The following is an 18,048-nucleotide window of genomic DNA, read 5'->3' on the forward strand; positions in this document are numbered from 1 at the left end:
CTTCATCTAGGTCTTTTTGTTCTTGTGGTCTCCTTCCTGATCAAGTATGTGATTTGATTATATTTCCAAATGAATAATCTATTCAGTGGTTTTAGGTGCCTTCATTTTGTTCAGTTTGTCATTCATATTATGTTAGTCTAAACCTAAAGAAAATTTTACTTGCCTGAAATTGCATTTTGTGGTTAAATTTTGATGTTAATATCCGTTTGTGGTATGGGCCACAAATAACTGGTTATATTGACTAATTTTATTGGTCTTGTAGTTACGACGTGCCTGAGATCGCTAAGTACCTGGACTTCATCAACGTGATGACTTACGATTTCCACGGACAGTGGGAACGCCAAGTTGGACACAACTCACCGCTCTACCCTCTTGAGAGTGCTACAGCCTACCAGAAGAAACTGACAGTTGTAAGTCATTGCACTCTAACTGTTTATTATGACTTTCTTTAATTATATTTTTATTAATTATAGTTATGATTAATTCTTTGCTTTCCTTCTCTTTTTTTAATGCCATACACATATTTTCTATATAAAGTACGTTTTAGTTATTCCACCTATTCTTAAACTATGACAACAGTTTTAACAATGGGTATCAAGTTTCACAATCACACGGTTTCCATTACAAGAGTAGATCTGTGGACAGTATATTGTGTTAATCATTGAGAAAGAATAGTTTTGCACTAGTTGCACTACTTTAACAGTGAATTCTGATTTAGAGCACTCTAAAAAGTAAAAGTAAAATCAAAACTAAATGTTATGACATCATGACCAAGGTTTGTAGACTAAACTTGTCATGTTTGACCTCTTGAAATGAATGGACTCAATGGTTTCTTATTTTGGAGTAGAATCTATTCAAATATCTCAAAATTGAGAACCCAGTTCAATTACCCTATACAAGCTACTCGTAATATTAGTAGGTATAACATCAAGATAAACCTTATTATGTTGTCTTAAAATTGTATTGATTGTTGTGTGTTTGCAGGACTACAGTGCCAGGGAGTGGGTAAAGCAAGGCGCACCCAAGGAGAAGCTGATGATTGGAATGCCGACCTACGGACGATCCTTCAGTCTCGTTGACCCAACCAAGTTTGACATTGGGGCACCTGCCTCAGGTGGGGGTACTCCGGGCAAGTACACCGGAGAAGCTGGCTTCATGAGCTACTACGAGGTTGGTAGTTGTGATCACACTAAGTTATTTTTGTTCAGTAACATATTATCAAACATTTAGATTGATAAGAGTGTTTCGTTTCTATGATTGGTGGCCAAGTAATGTGTCATCTATTATTGTGGGTACTGTGGTAATAGGGGATGGTTCAAGTTAAGGTACAGGCTGACGGAATGAAAATTGTGCTTTATGAGTTTTTAAAATTTTATTAAAAGTTTACCATTTAAACTGCGAGAAAAGATATTGTTATTTATCACAGTAATCTCACTCTTTGATTATTTTATTCTCTCAAGGCAGTTACTCCAACTGTAGTTGAATATTTTCTCAAAACTTTTTCCCATTGTAGGTTTGTGATTTCCTCCATGGAGAGAACACCACTCTAGTCTGGGACAACGAACAGCAAGTTCCATTCGCATACCGAGGAGACCAGTGGGTCGGCTTTGATGATGAGAGATCACTCAAGACCAAGGTACAATGCAAAATTCTTTTTCCTACAGTCACCCGACAAAGTTGGCTTCCCTGTACTGTTTATAGTACAGAAAGCTGCTAATTGCTGCATATTTATACTTTGCCGTACGGTTTATACTTTGTCGCACATCAGGATTCCAACCAAACAACACAAAACAGCGTGGTTTTATTATGCACGTAATCCGTGTACGCTTGGAAATAGGTTGGCAACACTTAAAGATAATAATTCTATGAGCAGCTGATTGACTATTATAACTACGAGTTAACCTGTCATTTCGTGTTTATAGTTTCGGTATTTCTGAACTTTCTGGACTTTTCTTTTAAACGTTTTTAAAACATTCCTACGATCTTAATAAACAAGAAAATACCTTTAAAGCATTTTTTTAGGCGCGGAAACCACTTCAAATTACTAAAACATACGGAACTATATTCTCAAAACGCAGAGCACATTTCTTGCCGAGGAAAAATAGCGGAGCGATACGGACCACGGGTACTACTTTCTCTTGGGCACCATTTGTGTTGCCAGCTGAATCGAAAAAAGTGTTGTATAGTGTTTGAAAGACTAATTATTTATATGCTTTATAGTGACTGTAGGAAAAATGTAATGTGTAACACGAGTGAAAAAGGCCTTTGCTGCACTCGAGATCATTACGCACTCGCCTGCGGCTCGTGCGTAAACATTGCTCTCATGTGCAGCAAAGTGCCACTTTCACCACTAGTTACACAAATAACTATTACAGATTAATGTTTTACACTAATGTATGGATGGATAAGTGCAAAGACATTGACTCACCATTACATTAATCTGTAATACTACCGACTGAGCCCCCAGCTCATCAATACCAAATTTCACTTCTTATTCTCCTCAAATTATCACTTTTTTTAAGAGGTTGGTGGCCTCCTCTAACCTTGCATTTGCCCATCCACATAGACTACAGATCTGTGCGTGGAATGTATCCAGCAAAGCAAGGGGTGAGCCGGTACAGTACAAAGGTGAACTGTACTGATAAAATGTTTGTGACAGTGACCAGGATCCAAACCCACGATATCACTGCCATGGGCCCGAAGTCCGTAACGCTACCAATTGAGCCACCGACTCACCTGGTACACTTTAAGTTAGGACAGGAAAATATCACGGTCATGATGGTTGTCTAATGAATATATCTCATTTCATTTTTCATTTCAGATGGCTTGGCTGAAGGAGGAAGGATTTGGTGGAATAATGATCTGGTCTGTAGACATGGACGACTTTAGAGGAATGTGCGGCACAGGGAAGTATCCGTTGATCAACGCAATGAAACAGGAACTGGAGGACTACAGGGTGAAACTAGAGTATGACGGACCTTTTGAGACCTCAGTATCCAGTGGACAGTACACCACCAAGGACCGTAAGTAGCTTCACGACCCAACAAGCTCAGTAAGAATAGAAGATTAGAAATTGGGAATCCTACTTGGAAATAATACAAAAAATTCAGTATGGCTGTTAAATTATTCTCAGTCTCTGCTTTAGGTGATTACAGTGGTATTTCAAAATATTTACTATAAATTAACACTTTGACTTTGAAATTGTTTATGATTTTACTATCAATATAGTCATTTTCAAAAGATTATGTCAATTTAACAAGTCTTTCAAGTTTCAATGTAGTCTAACACTCCACCGTCTATTGCAGCCACATCAGTGACATGTGAGGAGGAAGACGGCCACATATCCTACCACCCTGACAAGGCTGACTGTACCATGTACTACATGTGCGAGGGAGAACGGAAACATCACATGCCTTGTCCCAGCAACCTCGTGTTCAACCCCAACGAGAACGTCTGTGATTGGCCGGAGAACGTGGAGGGATGCACGCAACACACGCAAGCTCCGCCCACCAGTAGGAGATAGAGGAATGGAGGGGCGGGAAGGTTTTAGAGTGACGAGCGAGTTGCGTAACATGTCTTGGAAGGGTAGTATTGTCATGTCCTCTTGGATGGAAATTTCAAAATAACTGTCTATAATAGATGGTTTCGGTTTTACAGTTTTCTTAGACATTGGAGTATGAATAAAAAATGTTTGAAGTTGGTCGTAGATCATTTGGAGGTATTAAAAGGTTTAAAATCTTGAAAAGTCCCATTTGAGAGAAATCGAATTTAAAAAAATAGTTATAGTTAGGGGGATTTTTTTCCATACATTTTTAACATTTTGTGTTTTTATGATTTCATTCAATTAAACATGAATTGAAATGGTATTTTTTGGTTTTAGTAAATAAAATAAAATAAAAACTATTAAATAACATTGAAAGATAGAGTTTTATGTCTGATGATTATCAACAAATAGTTTATTTGGGCTAGAAATGCATTTAAAAATTCAATATAATACCTTTATTGTAATAACTGCGACTTTTTGAGTTCTTCGTTCTTATGTGCCTTAAAAAAGTTGAGTTTAACTTTTGCAAAAACAATTTTTTGGGACTATTCTTTCACAAACTTTTATCAGAAATATTGAGGAATAAAATTGCAAATGGTTAGAAGAGAACAGTGTGCCATGGATGAGTAGTTAAGATAAAACTCGATGCTCAACAAACCTACTGAAGATTTCCCGCACACCCTAAGCAAAACTTGTACAAATGTGTGTAGATTATATTGTTTTGTATAAAACTGGAATTGTTGCGTTTTACAAAAATGTAAACCTTAAGTAAATTAATTGTAAAATAATTTATGTCAAAGTGTTTGTGATCTTTTTTTAACTATCTTGAATTCATTACCATAGCTCCTTTTATACGTTTATATTTATTTCATTTTGCATCCCTATGGATTACGCTGATTAATGTTGAAAATTGTTTTGTATTAGGAGCTTAGGCCTCAGTTGTGATGATTTACCATGCATTATCCGTACCATAATATATTGTTTATGAAAGATATATGTGTAAATATTCTTATATATAAAAAGTAGTAAAGACTTTGTTTTTGTTTTTATTTAATTTTTACCCTATACTATAAATAGGCTACTTGGTTAAGATATGATGTAGCAGGATTCTTATATTAATGTTTTATCCATCCAGCTCTATGTTGGTGACATGTATCTGTTTAGCAGTTTATAGAAAACAACAATATAATATGTTTTCATATTAAAATCATCTGCAGGTCTCTGTGCGGGGGTATTTATTTATTTTATGGTTTTGACTGAATTGAAACAGGTAAGCTGGTCCTATTGGTGTTCTGTTTTAACTGAAATGGTGACTAAAACGCCCAAATGATTTTAACACTGTTAAAAATTTCCCCAGGCCCAAAAGTTATATGGAATTCGGGTTTCAAAGATGGTTGGGTTGTGGAGAAGTAAACTGTATTTGTTGTCTACCATACAATGATAACTGTGGCTACTTATCTTATATACTAAAAAACTTTTGCAATCTTATGACAGCTAGCCTGACCATACTACTGGACCAAATTACATGCTGTTGGTACCAAATGAAAGATATTTTTTATTTAGATGTGCAGAATCCCTTTATAAATTTTAAAAAGGCTCAAAAATATACCGTACACAAAAAATGAATTTAAATTTTTTTTAATTAACATGGACCTTCGTATGGGTTGCCATGTTGGTGACGAAATATCAACAAAATATAAACAGACAATCAAAACAAATGGAAGAAATTCCAATCACATGTTTTATTTACAGCGTGGGGTGAAAATGAGAAGTTTGCACAATACATAGGCCTACTTTTGGTTGAGTTTTCAACCACGGGGCGAGCTCTCGTCTTGTATTAAAAAACTTTTGTAAAACTTATGACAGCTAGCCCATCGATGAGCTAGCCTGACCATACTACTGGACCGAATTATAAACGGTTGGTACCAAATGAAAAATATTTACCTGTGTAGATGTGCAGAATCCCTTTATAAATTAAAATAGACTCAAAAATAAGCACGAAAAATTAATTTGAAATAAAAAAAAATCAACATGGGCTTTATTATGGGTTGCCATGCTGGTGAAAAAATAACAAAACAAACTTAAACAGAAAATCAAAACAAATTCCAATCACATGTTTTATTTACAGTGTGGGGTGGAAATAGAGAAGTTTGCATAATACATATTTTTGGTTGAGTTTTCGACCACGGGCAAGCTCTAGTCTATATATTAATAGGCAAGCATATTTCTTTAAAATATTTTTTCTCAGCTCATACACAGCGAAAATCTACTCATACTGTTGGAAAGATGTGCAGAATCCCTTCATAAATTAAAATAAACTTTAAAATAAGCACAAAAAATTACTTAATAATTCAAACAAATTAACATGGACCTTATGGGTTGCCATGCTGATGACAAAATAAGAACACAATATAAACCAAAAATCAAATAAACGGAAGAAATTCCAATCAGATGTTTTATTTACGAAGTAGAGAAGTCTGTACATTACATATTTTTTGTCAAGTTTCGACCACTGGATGACCTCTAGTTTAATTAATTAAATACTTATTTAACTAATTTGATTTAAATTATTTCGTTTTGGATGTAAAAAATATATAAGTTAAGTTTTGTACATATTGGAGATTTAACACACCATACTACATATAAACAACTACATAAATTAACCATGTAATTCAGTTACCATTATATTACTGTAGGGTGTATCTTAAAGGATGGGAGCCATTTCGCTGGTTAGGATTTTTTAAAGGAAAAGTTCAGCTAGTTCAGCTAATTTAGTTTACCTGAGAATGTTAGAGTTCAGGTACAAATAAATACACAGAAATGAGCCCATAAAGATAACTGATTTGTTGTTCTAACATTGGACTTCATTACATGATCAAATAGCTCAAATATCCCAGATTTTTATGGAATGTTGGCATCCTGGTTGAAGAAGGTTAAAGATGTTATATCTGCCCCTCTGGCCATTGTTATAAATAGTTCCCTGAAAAATGGTGTTTTCCCAAATGCCTCAAGACCTCTAGAACTGTGCCAGTGTACAAAAAGGGAGATCGAGACATTCTTACTAGTTACAGGCCTGTCTCCATAGTGCCAGTTCTGGGCATAATCATCGAAGCCGTAATATTATCCCAACTGACACAGTACTTGGAGACAAACAGTTTGATATCAGATAGGCAGTATGGCTTCAGGAAAGGTAGGTCCATCACTGGAGCAATTAAGAGGTTGGCTGACTTGGTTGGTGAAGCTTTTGAGGCTGGCGATACAGTGACTCTCACAATGTGTGACTTGAGTCGTACTTTTGACTGTGTCAATCATAATCTTCTGCATGGGAAGTTGAGGAGTTTGGGCAGTAGGTAGCGTGGCACTGAGGATGATCGACTCCTATCTGGCGGGAAGACAGTAGGTGGTCTCCGTTGAGGGCGCAACATCTAAGCCCAAAAGTGTCAGGTACGGTGTTCCTCAGGGATCGATTGTAGGCCCGTTACTATTCCTTGTAATGATCAACGACCTTGATAGAGATGGAGGGGTGGTGCTTTTTGCCGACAATACAACTCTGGTATCACGGGGGGACCCCAAGTTGAGCTGTCCACAGCAGATGCAAACCAGCATCTCACTGAAGCGTTCTGCTGGTTTGAAGAAAATGGTTTCCAGCTCAACCAGGATAAAACCCAGGCACTAATCTGCAGTATGGCGAGAAATGCCCCACGGGATGAGCCAGTGAAGCTCCTTGGATTTCATCTGGATAGGAAGTTGGCGTGGAACGATCACATCAGCAAAGTTAGTTGCAAACTTTTTAGGGTATGCGTTGCCTGCTGCTCGAGCTACAAAATTTCATCACTCAGCCATACCTGCTGAACATCTACCAAGCTATGTTCCACTGCCATGTGAGCTACGGCCTACTGCTATGGGGCCATGCTGCGGATGTTGAGGACATTTAAGTGCTGCAAATACGTGCTGTAAGACTCATTACTTTTAGTGACCGCATTGCCCACTGTAACCCCATCTTCGCAAGATTGCGAATTCTCACAGTTTACAGCCATTATATCCTGGCATGCTCACTACTGGTATATGACAATTACGACAATCTCCAACTCCGTTCAGCATTTCACAACCACCGAACAAGGCAGCACGAGCTACTGGATGTGCCTATTTTTTTTAGTAGGGTTAGGCTTGCAAGATCGCAAAGAAGTTACAATACAGTGCCAATACAAATTTTTAATAAGCTGCCTCACTCAATCAAGCGTTTTGGGCGTAAACTTTTTATGAAGAAGCTTGTCCCTCTCCTTAAGTCAAGAGCGTACTACTCACTAAAGGATTTTTTTGAGGATAGATTTCCTGAATTTTCTGACTAAGCCGCATATCCACATGCCAAAGTTTTTTTTTTAATATGTATGTTTGTATCTACTCAAATCAGTTGTTTTTAAATATATTTTTATATTGAAATTCTGACGCCATCAATCCCTTATTGGGTAAAAGATGAATACATGGTAATAATAGGTAATAAGGTAATGATTAAGAGAAATGCCAGTTACCAAAACCGGAGTGTCACTGCAAAGGTTGTTCTTGGGACAACAAAACTACTGAATGTTAGCCATGAAACGAGTTCTCTTGAGGGTAGGCGAGACACAATTAAAATAACCCCATAGCTTAAATTATATTAATTTATATGATCAATGTTTTATTTTATTGTGCCCCAGTACAAATGTTAGCCTACTACCTATTTAAAATGGAGTCACTTTTTAAGACAATTAAGAGCCACTAGAGAGTGTGTGATTCGTATCTAAGTTTCTGAATCAGGTACGTCATGAGAATCAACAACGTCATAATAATTAATCGACAACGTAATGTAAGTCAATTGATTAATAACGATATGTAAATGTTCGGAGGTTGTATGACACCTCCATGGTGTGCCCCAAGGTTGCACACTTGGTCCCGTTCTGTTTTCAGATTAGAAAGCGCGCGAATCACCAAATAATTGGTCATTAACGATTGTCCTTCACAGTTCAACGGTCCTTCTAACCATCCGGTAAGTTTGTGTGGCACTTCCAAAAATATTTTTTATGTTATCGTATTAAGTTAAACAACATAGTTTTGCTAACTTGAAATATGTGTGTAGTATAGTATGTTATACACAAATCATGTATCTGATTTTTTAATTTGGAAATGGGCAAATCTTAACAAATCTAGTTACCTAATTTCTGAAGTAAGAAGTAGTTCAAACTCCTCAAAGAGTTTATTTAAATGGTATCTTTGGGGAATCAACACTCAAAGTCAATAGTTTTGGCGATTGACAAGTTTCTAAAAGATGTGGTTGTGACGTAAAAATGTTTTACTTAGTTAAATAAAACAACAATTTTTTTATAATTTATTTTACTCAATAGGATACATTAATGGTTACGGTATTGGTGATGAATGTTAACAAATGATAAACAATGGATCTGACGTTAAGTCTGAGACAGGTGAAAAACAAACCTCCTTTGTTATTGTTACGTAACTTTATACTAAAAGAGTAAAGACTCAGGGTAGGATTTAAGTAAATATACAATATTATAGTTTACATTTTAGTCGAAAGTATACGAATCTGTTGGATAAACATTTTTTTTTTATAATTTTTCATTCAATTGGTACTTATAAAATTATTATATGTGAAGCAGAAAACCCTGTTGTCAATATTGAAACATACGTTTTTGACAATACTTATAGATAAAAATAGTGGTTGAATATTTTCTCAATAACTTGGAACTTATTGAGAAAATAAAATTATATTATATGTTGATGAATATTTTGCTTTTTATTAAAAGTGTTGTAGTTATGTAACACAATAACAAAACGTAATTATCGTTGTTACCTCATCATCTGAATTGGGGGAAAAATGGCGTAAGGTTTCTAAGTTTAAAAATGTTAATGAACAACCATTTAATAGAAATCCTAAATAAAGAATCTTATGAAAAACTAAATTTGTAGACAACAAACATTAACTTTAGCTAATTTTCCTAAGCTATATCTTTATGGCAAGACTGCGAGTACCGAACCTCTTTCGTAGAAGTTGAAAACACAGTTTGTTCAAAGTTAAATTTTAAACATAAATAAATATATTCATAGGTTAGTAAAACCCCTCCAATTTTTAAAAATTTAGATTAAACGTGTACGATTATTGTAATTTTTACCGGTCAGTGGTATGAATCTCGAACAAAATGTTGTGTTAATATATTTTTTATATTTTAGAAGAATAAACGCCTTCTGCCTTCTAGTTACAATAGTCAGTATTTGACAATAAGATTTCGGCCAGATGTCTCTACCGATTTCACGTAATTAGTGATTTGTTTGATTGTTTCTATCTCTCAACAATCGGTCATTTAACTTACAAGGCTAGAGGGAAATGTGACGGGCGCATCGTGGTTAACTTTTAACCGCACGATACAAGTTGTTTAAGTATCATAGGTCATTAGTGTACCTACAATGTAAACAAACAAGTGAATGGAAAGAATACCCTCGTCTATGATTTGTTTTCACAGCTGATAATTAAGAGTTCTATACACACATGATTAAACAACAGCTGATAGGAATTTTTTTCGATTAACGTCATGGAAGGCAATGCCGCTGATATACTCGTGTGCATGGACGGTGCTGAATTATTCTGGATCTTGCTAACTTTTTAAAGCGGTTCCTCATTACAACTAATACAGCAAAATCTTAATTCACCAATATCAGCTTTGAAGGGAATTTTTACCTTAGAATTGCGTAGTGGTTTTTAATAAATTTCAGTATGTACCATAACGTTTCGGAATTATTATGGTTAATCATACTGTAATAGTACTTTATCCATTGCCGGATTTACCACTAGGCCGATTTTACAGCGATCGCGGGTGATGATAACGACGTCCCCGTGATAGTGGGATATGTTCACGTTGGGAAGTTCCAACTTAGGGGCGGAGGCAGCTCGGTTTTTTTTTGGCATATGAGGCCGCAAGTACCCTAAATCCGGCACTGACTTCATCTGTGAATCTTTGTTTTTTTCATTTTTATATCAGTGTATATCATTATTTTATATCACCTATTAATACTCAATTAACATAAAAATTACTCAGTTTGAAGAAACGGTGATAATTTTTTTTAATTACGTTTTAAATCATCATTACGACCGCAATCAATATTTAAAATAATCTTATAACGTTTTCTATGCACAAAGTGTGTCTTGTTACAAAGTTACGTACTCAATAAAAAAATTTGTAGTTTAATCTTATTAGTCTTTTCAGCAAAGTTAAATCCACAATGACAATCCAAAATCAATTTAGCTGTCAGCCAAAGTAACCTTAACAAAAAAGATCAATAGATTTCTAAGAACGGAAGTGACTAAGATTAACATTTGCCAACTGCTAATCCTCGGATTTGTGTCCTTCCGCCCGCAGGCAATTTCATTCTTTGCCTTGAAACATTATAAACAGTCACGCCGTTTCTCGTGCTGTTATCCATTTCCTGTCCGAGCCCAGCTGGGTGAGTACCTGACCTGTCTCTAGATCAGCTGACCAATGTAAACAATAACATAACCTTAAATTATTAGGTCAACATTTTAACTATGTAGTGAGCTAAATGCTTTCAATGCGCAACGACCTATTTTTATGAGAATATTTAGCTAGTTCACTTACCATTGCGATTATTTTATAGTTAATGCTGCACTAATTTAGTACAACATGCTATGCAAAGAATGGGATGAGGATTTATATAATATAAACTGTAAAGAAGCTTATACTATATTTTTACGAGTAAATATTTTCGATAGAAACTTTTAGATCCAAAACGATGCCAAAAATTTTTACTTTAGCAGTTCAAATACTTTAATATTGGAAAATCTCTTGTTAAGCAGAGGTAAGTTATTTGTTGTAGTTTTGAGATTGTAGAATAAAGAGCCTTATTTTAACTACTATTTCTTAAGTTGCTTTATCAATGGTAAATGATTTTCAACATTGCTGATGTTGTTTAGCTTGATTAGCTTAATATAACTTTGGTGTCACTTTCACACAAATGAAGGGAATAGAAAATAAATATTGAAATGTTAGAAGATTTGTGTAGGTTTGTCTGTGATTTTACTTAGTGTCAATGGATGTATAAAAAATAGACTATTTTATCTCCGAAGATAGAAATTTATTATGAAAATGATTTCGCAATTGCTGATTTTAGGAAGCATATAATTATAGGTACGCAACTTTTTCGCATATAGCCGCAGTGTAACAAACGTCCCCTAAGCAGCATTCTAAACTATGTTATGGAAATATCCTTTTTTGGACAACTTTTTTAGGACAACTGACCGCGTGCACTGTGAAGGAAAGGTCTACACCAACGATCACATAAGACCAATGTCTTATGACCAATAATTGGTCGTTGGTCTACACGCTCACTAGCCATAGGCGGCATACGCACTTCTTTAAAAACTATTACTCTAGCTGTTATCAAAAAACGTTTATGTTATCAATCTTACCAACTCATAATATTAATGAGTTATTGAATCTTTCTGGACACATGTCTTTTAGTTCAGAGTTGAGTAATTACATTTTAAAAATGGGAAGTATTAAAGAGATGCATCATAAGAACACTAACAAGTCGGCAAGAGTAGAAAGTATTTTATTTTTAGGTAAAAATGAAGATTGTAGTGAGAAAATTATAAAAATACTAGATGATATACAATATGAATATTTATTAAAATTTATCACAAGAATTATGGTTCATCCGTTAATTGACAAAGAAACTACAAAAACCTTCTGTGCTCGTTCACGTGCTAGCCCTTCGGATTTCCTTTTGCATGATGGAATTGGCAACTAAATAGTCATTTTAATTGGTGTTAATGATAATTTACTTAAGTTTTACCAATTTTTTCTTGAGTTCGTCTGGTAGTAAAATATATGTCGCTGTTGGCTGAATAAATGTATATTCCCATTTGTTACAATTAGTAGCCTATTTATTTACTTGAAGTGTGTCTTAGATTTCTTATAAACAATAATCTTACAGTTAAGTACGTTTATGTATGAACTTTACCTTCAACCACACCCATGGCCGCCAGCGGGGTCGTTGCTACCCGCGTTTTTTGCACGTTTCCCGCCAAACAGGCGTCAGCTGATTCCGCAATCAAGGTCGAATCACAAGGCCAAGTGTCTCGTGAGGTTTGATTCTGCAATCGTGGAGGATAAATTTATTTATGGATACGTTTTAAAATTGTTCTGTTAAATGATACAGAACAATTTCTTCATACATGGGGGTTTCTCCATGTATGAGTTACATACTTTGATTACCAAGCGAGCACTATAACCCCACACTAGTTACCCACACGATTATTAGAACAGAAACGGTATTGATCATAAACATTAACAAATTATGTCACTAAGATATAAAGCCCGCCGATGGTATTAAACAAATATATTTTTTAATGGTAGACTTAACAGTGTATAGGCCTATGTTTTAAAATTAATTGCATACAATACCTCAGGATAAACAGTAGGGGTAGTACCGGTATTAATAAATTGTTTGGTAAAACCTTTATTAAGTTGATGGGAATTATGAAATAACTAGAAATAATAAGACACTAACCCAGCTTGATCCATAAGGATCATACATGCATCTGTGGATGTTTTATTCTATGGTCACGAGTACGATTATTCCCTGTTGCCACGTACATCTGCCATCTGCTTCACAGCTGTTTGCTGACGTTGCGTCATATGTTTCGTGTCAGCATCAGCGTCTACCAGCCACGCGTGTTGCTTTTTATGAAGACTGCTATCCTACACGTTGCAGCTGACAACTTACTATCTATCAGCCGTGCTTACTGTATCTGCTGACGCTAACCTAGTCTAGGTGTCTGTAGTTTTGTCCTCGTGACGATAGCATGAGAGAACTGATTTGAATCACTCAATCTTTGATAAGTGTTCGCTTCGTATGGACGAAGAAAACTGCGATCTGAACTCCAATTTAGAAGTTCTTAAAACGTGATAAATCTTTGTCGCATTGGAAAATGCAAAGGTTTGTATAACCTTGTAGTTGTAGAGTAAAGAATGAGCGAGTCACTCTTTATTTTGTGGTATAACTTTGGTTTAAACGCCCTATATTTGCCATGCGGTATGAAATGAAGGTGTAATTTATAGAAGGTGATCTACATTCGCAACATCTACATTCCTGAGCCGATCTCGTGAATTATATTTTATGTAGGTACCAATTTAACGACCCCCATCCTCTAAAACTGTATAATATCGGAGTAAATTATTTTAGTAATTTTATTTTTATTAATAATTGAATCAGATAAAGTACGACATTAAAGAACTAGGTATAGAAAACAGCCAGGTAAATGATTGGACCAAGATAAAATAAATGTATCGTAAACGGATACAGATTGCAAAATAGTCTGAAATCGATTCATTTTTTAAATAGGGACAAACATAATGAAAACAGGATATTTACTAAATAATGGCAAAAGTAGTAGTTTATACATTATAATGGGTTTAATGGGTAGTTGTTTATTGGGGACAACGAATAGTTTTTTTTTATCCAGCCAATGTAACAACCAACAATTACATGAGAGACTATTTTTGAACTAAATTTGAACGATGGGAGAAACTAAAACTAGCATAACAGTGACAAAAGCTTCAAGGTTAGGGGGAAATTATGTTAAACGTAAAAGCATAATTTTCATTCAGAATGAAAACTGAAGGCGAATAAAAGGAATGAAACCGCTTTTACACAGCGTTTTTTCGCCAATTGGTGTTTTACATCAATAATGAAAAATGGCAAAAAAATTTACACTCAAGTTACACAAAATATATTGTCAACTGTATTTTAAATATCAAACTTTACGAGTGGATTAAAAAATCCAAATAAAAAGTTGTATCCCATATTGCATACCATAATACAAATTTATCCCGCTCGTACTAAAAATATCCCATATAGGGTAAAGCCACGCCGCAACTGCAGTGTATACGTCGACGCCCGGGTGACCTTGGGCCCCCTTCACTGTCCCCCTGGGGGGCTCGCCACTGGAAGGGGGACACACCTCCGACACACCCCCCTGTTACGTCATCTACTACAGGATCTAGCGGGTTCTGGAGGCTCGACAGACTGACGCAATAGAGCCTGATGTTGCACTGCACGGTTTGAGGCTATGAGATCACTGCTATTTATACATTATAAATTACGTCACGAAAGTTGTTGATCATTGCCCGAACAGGTGGTTTAAATTGAATTTAGCTACTGAGTTGGTCAGATTTTGTTTCGGCTCTGAAAGATATTGGATGTCTTAAATAGGCATACCATTCTTCAAGGAGTTATGATGTATGCATGTATACATAACAAACATTGTATTTGTATATCGATGGATGTATGTTGCAAACACATAGGGGAGGGGGGGGGCATAAAATAAATAGTAACACTTACTCACAGTATCTATATGTTCTGAGGTAGTTCTAGGTTCTTTGATGTATCAAAAAAGTCCCTGCAACGCACCAAGATACAGTACTATCGTATTAATAATTCTTCCAAACTATTTTATAGAGAGATACATAATGAGAGAAGAAGCATGTACCGTACTTAAAATAACAAAAGTATTAGAAATAATTTGTTTAATGTTTCAGTTTAAATTTTTGCGTTTACATGAGTTTCATTTGGCAGTTGGCAATTGGAAATTTGACCAAAAGTTACTGACCCTATACGAAGAAAACATACATATAAATTAAAAGCAAATACTTTTCTTTTTCTGTAATGTAAGGATGCTAACGATTACAGAAATTAACCATGCACGATTGATAAGGCTGCACCCTCAAAGATAACATATATAATAGATGTTTTCCAGTATTTGAAAATTGGTCTCAAATATATAAAGATAATTATTTTTAACTAAATATTTACGGTTCCATTCATTGTTCTAAGTTAAACTATATAAAAACATTATTTAGTGAGTTTGCTATTACTAATCTTTATTTATACAGATACAATGCACTCTTTTTAAAATATAATACAGTAAATCCGTGATGAAATAATTGTTTAGCCAAGAGAACATTTAGGGAATAAAATGGACTGTCCCCTCGCCTCTAGATTAGTGATGTTTTTTAGAGACAATCTTGGTTTGGGTAAGCTCATGACGTAAAATTTTACTGTACCTAGTTTCTATATTAACTCTAGAGTATACTCATCATATTATCTGAATTAATGTAATTCATTATCGCTTTGACATAATCCTTAACATAGGGAAGAAATTCGGTGGGGGGGGGGTTAACCCAGCTACCTTGGTGGGTCGAAGAGAAACAAAATAGCTATCTCAATAATTGGAGTAAATTAATGGATTTTACCGTAGCCTACAGATACACAGGAGTAAAATTGACAAATCGAAAACATCTTATAAACGTGTTTCGATCAAATCATTAAATAGGTATGCATGACATTTTATGCGGAAAAGCCACTCTATATATCCCTTATCATATTGCACAATGATAACAGAGTACCATTGTTTATTGCTTAGAAAACAATGAGAGCTAGTGTTATCTACTTGGAAGATGAGACTTTTCTAGAAGTGTTTTGTCATTATCATTGGAAACAAGTCAAATTAATTTTACTAAAAACATTTTTAATGCTCTGTGGTGATGAAAATGATTGTGCTTTAATTGTGAATCAAATGTGTTCACAGATAAGGAATTATCAAGGTCAAAGTTATTTAATACTGTGTTTCCAAAGAATAATCTGCTGTAGTTTTATTTTTATTTTACAAATAGAGTGTTGTTTAATAAGTTTAATTTATTTGTCAATTTCATATAAAATAGGTTTCTTTTAAAGAAATAAATATCAGATGAGGAAAATCCGATAATAAGATCTGGTTGGACTTACTTAATCATTTCAAAGTCTATGCTAGGTTGTTAGCAGGTTTCACGGACCTTAGCCTCATGCAATACACAATGTAATGTTATAATGATTCTCGGCCCCCTTAAAACTCCTGTGAAACCAGGATCTCACAGTAGAACGAGTAATGAAAAATCACAAATTCGTATCTAAACTAACTAAGGTGATGGACCATTTAGTTTACTTTTGTAAATAATTTGATCCTGTACTGTTAGACTGCGAATGTAATAAACATATTACACTTATTCCACCAACAAAAACAGGTTTGCGCTGCAGAACAAGAAATACAAATTTACGAAATTGTATCCAAACTTATAAGTTACAATGAACCATTTAATTTCTAATTGTGAATCATAAATGATTGATTCTGTACAGTGCCTTAAACTATTTAATTTATTTTAATAAACTTAAGCCTTGAACTATAACTAAATTTTTATCGACCTGAGGGTGATAGACTCCCGGGGCGAGATTTTAATCAGTGCCCCCCCCCCCCAAAAAAAAACACAAAGGCATTATGGTTTTTGCGCCAACAAACCCTAAGTCAGATATCGGAAGCAGGGCCGCCCCATGGCGTATTAAGGATCCTTTGTATCCTGTATATGCCTTGCGGCCGCCCTGAGTGTAATAAACGCCCAAGGCAAGATTTTAATCAGTGTCCCCATACCCTCAAAAAAATATTAAGGATTTTCGGGACACTAAGTCCCCTAAGGGACCCAAAAGACCCTAAGTCAGATATATAAAATGAACGGTTGTAACTCGAAAGTTAAAATAACATATGCCTATCTATGTTAAGATATTATAAACTATTTGAATATTTCTTATAGGCCCTAAGGTTAGATATCACAACAAATAATAGAGATTTGCCACAATGTATGAGACATCTATAATATTAAATCTCATTAACATTCTTGAAAGATTAACTTCAAAACTTTAGTGTTCTGCGAATATACAGAGTGAACAACTTAACTGTGCCACCATTGCTATCTCAGGAACTATTTGATTTTGAGAAAACATTATATGGGGAACTTGAACTATTTTCTTATCGTATAATGGTTTATGTTACCTTGTTACTGTCCAAAACGACCTTTGTAGTTCGTTGTGACTACAGCTGTTTCGTGCTTCGGATGGAGACATCATCGGTTTAGAAGAATGTCAAGCAGTAGGCCTAGTCATTAAATATTCCTCATGGTGGAGTTCGTCAAAAGTTTATTATAAACTTCATGATAAAATTAATTATTATTATAAACTTTTGACGAACTGCACCATGAGGGGAATGACTACTGCTTGACATTCTTCTGACCCGATGATGTGCTCCATCCGAAGCGCGAAACAGCTGTAGTCACAACGAACTACAAAGGATTGTTTTGGACAGTAAAAAGGTAACATAAACCACTATACGTTAATTCAGACGATCCAGAGGCCACCCCATCATGGTATTTTCTTATGACATGCAAAAATATAAATGCCACTTTTTAAATAACCGATATTTTCCAATATAGCAGTTGACTTAAAAAAATAGTATGGGGTACCTCGTATTTTTATAATGATTTTAGAATTTAAATTCAATTAGAAAAGGTTTTTATTTGTTGCATATTTTTTCTTGTGTGAATCGTAGGTCCATCGGCCGGTGCCTCGAGGGG

The 18,048-nt window shown here is 35.0% G+C and overlaps 1 protein-coding gene across 4 annotated transcripts in view; it reads left to right on the forward strand.

The window, feature by feature from the left end:
* Window positions 1-4,579, forward strand: part of LOC128999883 (probable chitinase 10) — a 72,111-nt gene extending 67,532 nt beyond the window's left edge. For all 4 annotated transcript variants that reach the window (XM_054426621.1, XM_054426624.1, XM_054426623.1 and 1 more), the window contains 5 exons: window positions 263-410; window positions 985-1,170; window positions 1,514-1,636; window positions 2,822-3,023; window positions 3,306-4,579. In XM_054426621.1, the coding sequence (XP_054282596.1) occupies window positions 263-410; window positions 985-1,170; window positions 1,514-1,636; window positions 2,822-3,023; window positions 3,306-3,523 (877 nt within the window). In that variant the 3' untranslated portion in view covers window positions 3,524-4,579. The remainder of the gene's footprint in view (window positions 1-262; window positions 411-984; window positions 1,171-1,513; window positions 1,637-2,821; window positions 3,024-3,305) is intronic.
* The last annotated feature ends 13,469 nt before the right edge of the window (window positions 4,580-18,048 follow it).

The sequence above is a fragment of the Macrosteles quadrilineatus genome, unplaced genomic scaffold (genome assembly GCF_028750875.1).
Source record: "Macrosteles quadrilineatus isolate MER2022 unplaced genomic scaffold, UCM_ALF_1.0 Scaffold_8__2_contigs__length_117827958, whole genome shotgun sequence".
Taxonomy (NCBI): Eukaryota; Metazoa; Arthropoda; class Insecta; order Hemiptera; family Cicadellidae; genus Macrosteles; species Macrosteles quadrilineatus.